Raw genomic sequence first — 9,948 nt, forward strand, 5'->3', positions numbered from 1 at the left:
GTACTATTATTCCACAACCAATGTGGGATAATAATACTCCTATATACCAAGATAATTTTGGTATAACATTTATAGTGATATCAAGCTGATACCAGCAAGACAGTAACCAAACGGCTTATATTTAAGTGCTTACAATTAATAACGAGTACATATAGAGCATTCAATTCACTGATCCTGCCGAAACCAAATTGCATTGTTGTTTCCTTACCCTATTTTTGGCTTAACTAGATTCATCTTTGTTATTGGTGATTCTTTAAAAGGAAATAGCATTGAGTCCATCGATCACTAAAATGATTTAAATCCCTTGTTGACTTATGAATTTATCCTATGATTATTTTACTCGGGATAGTTTTGAATATCTTTTAGAAGCTACTGTAGTTGGAACTTATAATCAATTAACAGCGTTTTTTGTAATATTCTGAAAACACAAGTATCACTCCCTCCGTCACAAAAAAGATTGTCTTAGTTTGACTTGACACGGAGTTTGAGAATTAAATGAAAACTTTTGAAGTATGTGGTCTAAAACAAGGTTTAGATATCTGTGTGGCTGTAAATCATCTCATAAAGTTAATTTTTTTTCTAAATATAGAAATGTGTCAATCTTTTGGGGACAAATTAATAAGGAAAGTAAGACAATTTTTTTGGAACGGAGGGAGTAGTATTATAGAGGGAAGTCCATATTGAAGATTTAACAAAAATAACTTTGTTTATATGTACAAAATTGTTTCATTTAATTTGAGACGAACGAATAGGGGTTCGCTAAGGAAGGAATGGGAGCTCAAGTTTTGTGGAAAACTAAAGGGAGGGAACAAATCATGCGACAGTGTTGACAAAGTAAAAGCATACCGAGAGGAAAGCAGTTCATTGCGGTATCGTCCATCGTATTCCAACAAGAAAATTAAGGTAATCCACACAAACTTGTCGCTCCTCCTCACTATAAATAAGACACAAATCACAAGGCAAAAACAAAAGCAAATAAACACAGCCTTCAATAACCCCTCTGAGTTCTTCACTAAGGAGAAGAACCAAAGGGGTTGTATAATAGGGAATCCCCCCTTAAAATTCAGCCCAAAAAAAAAAAAAAAAAAAAAGGAAGAAGAAAACAAGAAAAACTAAAAAATGGGAAAAAAGGTGTTTATTGGTGGTATAGCTTCAGTTCTTGTGGTGGCTTGTGTGGTGGCAGCATGTGTCACCCTGACCAGACACGATGAAAACTCATCATCAAAAGAAGTTGGAACTTCCACAAAGTCAGTTGAATCCATGTGCCAACCCACCCCATACAAACAAACTTGTGAGAAAACCCTCTCAGCAGCCAAGAATGTCACTGACCCAAAGGATTACATCAAGGTGGCATTCGAAGCAACTGTGTCAGACATAAAGAATGTCATCATGAACACTGAAACAATCAAGAAAGCTGCCAGTGATCCTTACACGAAAGACGCTCTTCTCGCTTGTGAAGAGATGTTTAATATTGCCGTTGATGATCTAAGGAACTCTGTTTTGAAAATGGATAACATTGATTTCACCAAGATCAAGGATATTGTGGATGATATAAAGACGTGGCTTAGCGCAGTGGTTACTTATGAAGAAACTTGCTTGGATGCTTTTAGCAAAACAGAACAAGGTGAAACCCGTGCGAAAATGGTGAAGCTACTGAACACAACTCGGGAGCTGAGTATCAATGGGCTTCACATGGTCGACAGCTTCGGTGAATTGATCAGTCAAACTACAGACCTTAGCCGCAAATTGTTAACAACCAGTAGTCATGATGAATTTGTCGAAGCCAGGAACCGTAAGCTCCTTCAAATTTCTAGTGCCAAGCCAAATGCTGTGGTTGCTCTAGATGGGAGCGGACAATACAACACCATTCAGGCTGCAGTTAATGCCGTGCCAAAGAAGAATGTAGAACCTTACGTTATCTTCATCAAGGCCGGTACATATAAGGAGCACGTTTCAGTCGAGAACAGCATGACAAATATTGCGCTGATTGGTGAAGGCCCAACCAAGACCATAATAACTGGTAACCTGGGGGTAAAGAATGGTGGAAACATGACGACTTACCATACTTGCTCACTTTGCGTGGCTGGAGGGGGTGCGGTGATTATGAATATGGGAATCGAGAACACTGCAGGACCAGAGAAAGAACAAGCTGTTGCACTGAGGGTGAATGCTGATCGCTCAGTGATCTACAACTGCAAAATAGATGGGCACCAAGATACCTTATACGCTCATGGCTATAGACAGTTCTACCGTGACTGTACCATATCAGGAACCATCGACTTCATCTTTGGCGATGCATCTGCTGTGTTCCAAAACTGCAAGTTGATTGTGAGGAAACCAGGTCATAACCAAGCTGTCATGATCACTGCTCAAGGAAGGGTTGACCTAAAGTCATCAGGTGCATTTGTTATCCAGAATTGTGAGATCAAGGCTGAGCCAGCATTTACTAGCACACAACCACCAATCAAGGCATATCTTGGACGTCCATGGAAGGAGTATTCAAGGACCATTATCATGCAATCATTTATCGATGGGTTCATTGATCCAACAGGATGGGCACCATGGAACCAAAGTGATTTTGGACTACACACATGTTATTACACTGAGTATCAGAATAGAGGTCCAGGTGCAGCACTTGACAAAAGGGTATCTAACTGGGGAGGTTACAAGAAGGGCATTTCAGGAGACGAGATTAATAAATTCACTCCCAGTAAATTTCTTAACTCCGAAGAAACCTGGCTTCCAAAGGCTGATGTTCCCTATGAGCCTGGCATGATGAAGGTGTAATGTAATTAATCACATATACCCTTAATTATGTATTTCTTTTTCCTCTTCTTTTTATTTTGTCCATTAATTGGACTATTTTGTTTTACCTCTCTATTTTTGCTCCTTCATTTCAATAAAAATTATCTCATTCATCCAATTCTTTTATAATAAAAATTATCTCATTCATCCAATTCTTTTATATGTTCTTTTCTATTGAGCAACACATAGCTTGGCTTCTTGAACTGTGCTGTAATACTACTACAACAACAACAACTTCTTCCACGCCTCAGCAAACAAATTGGGGTTGACTATATAAAAATTTACCTGCTATATTTCTTCATTTAAAATTAGCTCAAGTCAACATTATACAAAATAAAAATAAATACTAAAAATACTTATATTTTGTTTCTAATGTATATGTATATGTATCTCGAGATATATCTATACTAATATAAAAGTGGTAACTCCAAAGTAAAATGTTGAAGGATCAAATTAATAACCTTTTAAAGTTGAGAGACTATATTACCTTTTAGAAAATGCTCCCTCCTTCCGCTTTAACCCTCAAATTGATGGTCTTTAATTTTTGCCCTTTCTTCTCAATCAATGAAATTTGTGAGTCAAAGTACCCTTATTCGTTGGTTTACAAAACTAGAGATTCTGGGTTCGATCCCCAGTAGAGTAAAAAAAAAAAAATCGCAATGCAAAGTTTCATAGAAATTATGCCCTGTTGGGCAAAGTTACACAGAAACTATGCGTTGTCGGCACAGTCTGTTGAAATTGAGTTATCTGGGATAAGTTATATTGTAATTAATTCGCTCGGCATACGTTTATAGAAACTTTTCCTTATCCAACATAAGTTCTGTAGAAATGAAGCTTTTCCTTGTCGGGCATAAGTTCTGTAAAAATAAAGTTATGCCGCATAACTCAATTTCTACGAAACTATGCCAGACAAGGCATAGTTTCTATGTAACTTTGCCCGACAAGGCATAGTTTCTATGAAACTTTGCCCGAAAAGATTTCTATGAAACTTTGCCTTGCGAAAATAGGTCATAGATCTGAATTTCTTTTTTGTTTTTTTAATGTCAGAGGTATTTTTGATGGAATACAGACATATGCAGCGAAAGCAGATAGCCAGGATCGATCTTGCATGTAATATAGACAACACATAATCAAGATATTAATCAAACATAAAATTGATACTTATCTCTTGAAGCGTGAATGCAACCTCAAATTTAGCCTTCAAGCACGAGTAAAAGCCATCCACGTGATTGTCCTCCTGTTCCACGGTCTTCTACTGTGTAACCCAAATAATACCAGAATCTGCGAAATTCGTGTGGGCGAATTTCTACGGAATAAGTGTAGAAACTTGTAAAACCCTTTTTTTTTCCTTATGGAATAAGACCCCTTGTTTTATAACTACAGGCTTTAGGGTTTTCACCCTTTTCCAAAACCTGCTGAGTCTTTAGTTTCCATCAAGAAATAATATTCCATCTAATTCTTTATTATTCGGGCACAGCAGGGACCAGATAATTTAATTAACGAGGCTTCCTATTATGGAATTAATTCGAAATATCTGAATTAATCCTACCATAATAAATTACGAATTATTCCACTAAAAAATCGTAACTGCACTCCTCAGTTCAATTTCGAAATCTTTCATTAAATCTTATTTAACTCCCTATGTTAAGATTACAGATACTAATCAATTAAATTACTAACAATTTAATTCATTGACTAATTGAATCCTTCATATTTCCGCTTAACTTAGATCATGTGACGGATACAAAATCCACCTACAGGGTTTTCACATGAGACTTATAAGCATTCATAAAGGGGTATCATCAATCTCAAAGTCGAGACATGGATTCTATCAACTAATTATTATTTCACAAATGTATTTTGCCATTATCCAATTTGCCATGAATACATAGACCAGCAATTGAGTCGTACCTTTTAATAAATCAAAATAATGAACAAACCACGTTGATCATAATAATTATATCAAGATTAAGAGTATTAGTGCATTTAATGAACTAGAGAATTTGTTTTATATATTCAACACAAGAACACTTATCTCTACTCGGTCCGTTCAATACACACAAAATGTACTAGCACAAGAAGACGGAACTATACCGTTCTCATAATTAAGATACATTAGATTAATCTTCTGCTACAATCATACCGATGGCTTTGTCCAGATTCCATCTTAAATTGTGAACATAAACTTTATACTTATAAGAACCGATATAAGTAAATTGTGAACATAAACTTTATATTTAATCTACCGTGTATAAGCTAAACTCTATACACTAAAGCATCTACTATATAAGTAAGGATACACATACTAGTATATGATCTATTTAACTCTTTATTAAAAATTGAATAAATAATTGTTCTATAATAAATACTATATCCAAATACATGGTTAATAGTATATATCCTAACAATTTTCAGCCACTTTTTTGTTAAAGACCAACCATTCGAGGGGCAAAACTTAAAGACCACCCCAAGATTGCGACATTCATGTGAATTGCCCAAAATCATAGATGATGAGGCCCAATGCATGAGCTGCATAGAATTTACCAAACAGTTGTACAAATATACGTATGGAAATCAGTAGAATACAAAATAGAATAGCGTAGAAATTTATTCAAATATAGTTTTTTATTAGGCTACCAACAGGAAACAACCAGTTGTACAAAGAATATTTTTTTCCTTTTGTTTTGTGGCTGCAAATTAATGTATAAATTGATACATTGTGAATAGAAGAAAACACACAAAATTTCCACAATTCCTTTCTTTTACTTTGCTTTTCCATATTGTATCAGAGTAGGTTTGAGACCTTGATCTTATCCTTGTTCGTCAGTCTTTTTCCTTTTCAATCCAATGGTTAATCCATTTGAAACTTCCTCTCTTTCTGCAAGCTCTGGGAAGGTAGGAACTGGAGTCTTAGACTCTTCCAGCAGCTATTTCCATTATGCTTCAGTCTCACGCGGTATGATCCCTGTTTCATCATTTTTTGATGGTCTAAGGCTATGAAAGATGGAGGAGATCCATGCCCAAAGCTCTCTCAGGCAAAAAGAAACTTGGATATATTGATGGTAGTTGCCTGGTGTAACGACCCGTTTGGTCATTATAGTGTTTTGACCCGTTGACCCTTCCCCAAGTCCCGTTAGTATGACCTATGACTTAATGAAGTCATTGGGTTGGTTTCCGCAAGGTTTGAGTGTAAATTGAGTCATTGAGGGAGAAGCTAGTTAAGTTAGCGTGTTAGAGTTGACCACGATCAACGTCGGGTTGGGATGACCTCATGTCAATATTTTGGAAGTTCCAACATGCTATTATGATGATTTTGAACTTGTCCACAAGTTTTGGTGAGGTTCCAAAGAGTTTCAAATGGGTTTGGGTTTTGTCGCGCTCGTATTCAGTGTTTTCGCCGGAGGTCAATGGATAGAAACGGCTCCAGATTGATTATCCAACCTTTGTTTTGGGTGAGGTTTAAACCATTAGATCCGTATTGAAATTACGAAGCTATAGGAAAAAGAATCGTCGCGTTTCTCCTCCGTATGAGGGAGATATGACCATTTTAGTACGGACTGTTCCAAAAGGCCGCTGGCAGCGCCCAAAAGGCCGCTATAGCGGTACCGTTGCAGTGGTATGGAGACCGTTGCCAGCGACCGACGGGCAACTCCTAACCATTATTCCCAAGACCCCAAAGTCAGTTTTCAAGAGAGAAAGAGGCAAAATTCACTCCATTCATTGGTGAAAGCATCTTGGAGGGTAAGTCCCCATCTTTATTTGTTCCTTTTCCTTTCTTCTTCAAGTTCCATAATTATTTTAAGGTCCATCAATGGTGGGTGAAAATCCTAGAACCCTAGAATTAGTAAATCCTTAAATAATTGGTGGGTTGTTGATTTTGTTGTTGATTAATCATCTAGGAGTATAGATTATCACTTTCTAGGAAGTGAATTTGATTTCTTATGGTTGAAATTGCATGTTGAAACTTAGGGTTCTAATAAAAACGGAAATTTTGTCCTAAAATCTGTTTGGAAGGGTAAATTGATTAGAAACCCATAGATTGAAGGTTAATGAATGTAGTGGCATACCCTATTTTAACCGAAGTCAAAATAGTTTACAACATCCCGGTAATTCCGGGGTTAATTAAAGTTAAGGGAGTCACCACCTAATTATTTATGGTGAATTAGGGCACCTAAGGTTAATTAAAGTAATTATATAAAGTCAACTCTATTTTAAATTCTACGAAACCGAAGATCTAGGTAACGGTTCAATTAGTCTAAAGGGACGGTATTAGGCATCCTTTAAGACCCATTAACAATGGTTAACCGACCGGACTTATGTTAATTAATTAAGGCTAAGTGTAAGTTGTAAAAATTATGTACAAAAAGCTGATAATTCAGATTATGTTTTCAATCGATACTTGGGAAAACATTTTTTATGAAAGTATATATTAGCCAGACGCACAGAAACTGAAACGATCCTATAGCCACAAAAGCCTCTTTTCCATTAAATGAATGCAACGTCTAATTAACTTGAAGATCAATTTGTATTCAAAGGAAGACTATATTTGTTTGTAAAAAAATGAGGGCTGACTTGCAATCTAAATCCTTTCAGTGAAAATATTTAACCCAACACCAACCTAAAGGTGAATGAAAATAACCAATTACCTGCTCAATTTTCACTACATTCTAAATGTCGTATTTCATGCAAAACCTACGTAACCCATTATTAACTACAACAAAATCTTAAGTGAAATTCGACTGTACTATATAGCAGCTTACTTCTTAATAGTCAAATACACCAAATATGGAATAAGGGTTAGTCACACAACAGGTAGACAACAATGCACAATAGTATGGAAAACAATTCGGATCCATGTTCAGACTCGAAAAAGACTTTATCTTTAATAGTTGTTGTATGGGCGATATAAAAGGCTGGACCAGAACGTGTAGGCATCGTTCAGTGATGGTGTAGTCGAGTCTCAAAAATGAGACTCTTAGGCTCCAGAGTTCATGCAAAACAAAAGAGAAATGAAAAGGATTAGGAAGAAAACCCGATTAAAATAATTATAGAGGATAAAGAAGAAAATTAAAGGACTTATGCTAAAAAAAATAATTCAAGAGGCAGGAGGGTCTTGTTTAGGAGTGTGTATAATATGAAGTGGAGGTAAGACTCAACTTATTCCAACTAAAACCAAACTTGAAAATTTTTCCTTTCCTCTTGCAAAAACAGTCAGTCAAACATATAGGGAAAAGGTAAACACATAATTGAACACTTAAACAAATAGTTCTTTAAAGATGGAGGATGAAGTATTTAGGACTAAACTAATAATACTAATCTACTACAGTTTTGAAACAACTAAGCTGCAACTAATACTTAAGCTGGTACAAGGGAAGACTATCCAATTCAGACTGATATATACTCTTTATAAGTTCTCTTTCTATGTTAGTTCCCCTTAGTTAATAGGGTACGAACAGTTGTGTGGGGTGTAGAGGTATGTCTCTGCTTTTGTTTTGAGGATTGTTAGGTGATTTTGGGAGAGCATATGCCAAAGCTGCACCTTTATACTTTTCTTGCAACCAAATCACAGGTGAATGTCTGATGTCATATTTAGTTGGCAAAGTTGATGGATGAGTAAAGTTCAGATTGCATCTTGTCCTAGAAATTACATTGTGGGTTCTTCCAGTTTGCTGCCAGGATACCCTAAAGCTATGGCAGGCAAAGTAACAGATTCACAAAAAGGTAACAATTTGCTTCAAATTCATTTTCCAGGTACTGCATATGCTAATACAACTAACAATTTCAAAAAAAAATGTTCAAGTTGGAGACCAAACAAGAGAGAACTCGTCTAGAACTTTATCAACTCATAAAGGGAAAGCATCCAGTGAACAACACTTGTTATAGACTTAAAGAGAAGCATTCTTCTGTAAAGTTGGGGAGCAAATTTGTTAGTGACTGATTCACTTGAGGGCAATTACTCAAAAGCTTCAAACTTGATTCAAATAGGACCAAAACAGGACCAGACAATTATCTTTGCATATTCATACAAATGAGTTAAAAGGAAAACTAGTCCTTTCATTTCAAGCGGGATTGAAACTAAGACTAATTTGCACAAATTATAAACAGATTAGCAGGATGAGATTCTAAAGCGGAAAATAAACTAGCATTTGAACCCATTGAAACAACTTAACAGATCACCAGAAATAGCCTTGACATGATTTATTTCATGAACATCACAAACAAAATAGTCGGATACAACCGGCATCAGGGTCTAAGACATATTTATTTTCACATAAACATACTAACGAATTGAAAATAGAACTAGGTCTGATACATGGCTGCTAACAGAACTGAACACTGAACATAAACTAGAGACCAAATCAAATCAACAAACAACGTCGACATGTGGTATAATCATTTCATCATATCTAAACCCAAGTAAATTACATTCATACTAGAGTACGTTATTTAGAACAAATAGAGCAAAAGAGGGACAATGCCGACCTGTTTTGGGTACAGTGAACTGGGTGTGGGAGTCTCGAATCTATGCTCGAATACGACAAACTCGAACTCGAAAAAATCTTTCGAATCGAAAATCTCGATATCAGCAGAAACAGTATACTCTTGTTTGAAAAAAAGACATTCCGTTTATCTCAAATAATTTCAAGTATAAGTAATGGTTCCCCCCAAAAATAAACCCAAAATTTCGACTGTATGAAAATATGATGATTTTGAATAATATACAGCTACTGTTTTTGAGACCCGAAAAATCCTCCTTCAATGAACTCCGAATGCTCGTATATATAGGACGAAAGTAGGGTTTTTGATTTTGGGCGGGATTTGGAGTGATTTTGGTTCTGAGTCAACAACCGTTCGAATTGAAAATCGAATCTTTTAACAGTAAATATTTTCAGAAACTTCAAAAGTTTTTTTTGCCATTTGTGTTGACTGGCTCGTTGAAGAGGAGAGAGGCAAGTGTTTGCATGAAACTGGGGTGGCAAGGATCTGCCATGGTTGAAAGGGGGTATGGCAGTCGTCTACAAATGGAAGGGAAAGAGGAGAGACGTGGCTGCTTTAATCCGAAAATGGGGGTAGCAGTCTGTGATGGTGAAAGAGGGTTGCATTGTAGCCAAAAATGGTGAAGGGAGAAAAGAGAAAAGAGAA

General features: G+C 36.2%; 1 protein-coding gene across 1 annotated transcript; it reads left to right on the top strand.

The window, feature by feature from the left end:
• Positions 1-965: 965 nt before the first annotated feature.
• On the top strand, positions 966-2,940 carry LOC132626686 (pectinesterase-like). The gene has a single exon (XM_060341631.1). It carries the CDS (start codon positions 1,120-1,122, stop codon positions 2,785-2,787), a length of 1,668 nt encoding a protein of 555 aa, XP_060197614.1. The 5' UTR covers positions 966-1,119; the 3' UTR covers positions 2,788-2,940.
• The last annotated feature ends 7,008 nt before the right edge of the window (positions 2,941-9,948 follow it).

This window comes from Lycium barbarum, chromosome 2 (genome assembly GCF_019175385.1).
Source record: "Lycium barbarum isolate Lr01 chromosome 2, ASM1917538v2, whole genome shotgun sequence".
Taxonomy (NCBI): Eukaryota; Viridiplantae; Streptophyta; class Magnoliopsida; order Solanales; family Solanaceae; genus Lycium; species Lycium barbarum.

Bases quoted from the DNA above. Each gene is read 5' to 3' on its own strand.
- LOC132626686 (XM_060341631.1), top strand. From the start codon at position 1,120: ATGGGAAAAAAGGTGTTTATTGGTGGTATAGCTTCAGTTCTTGTGGTG.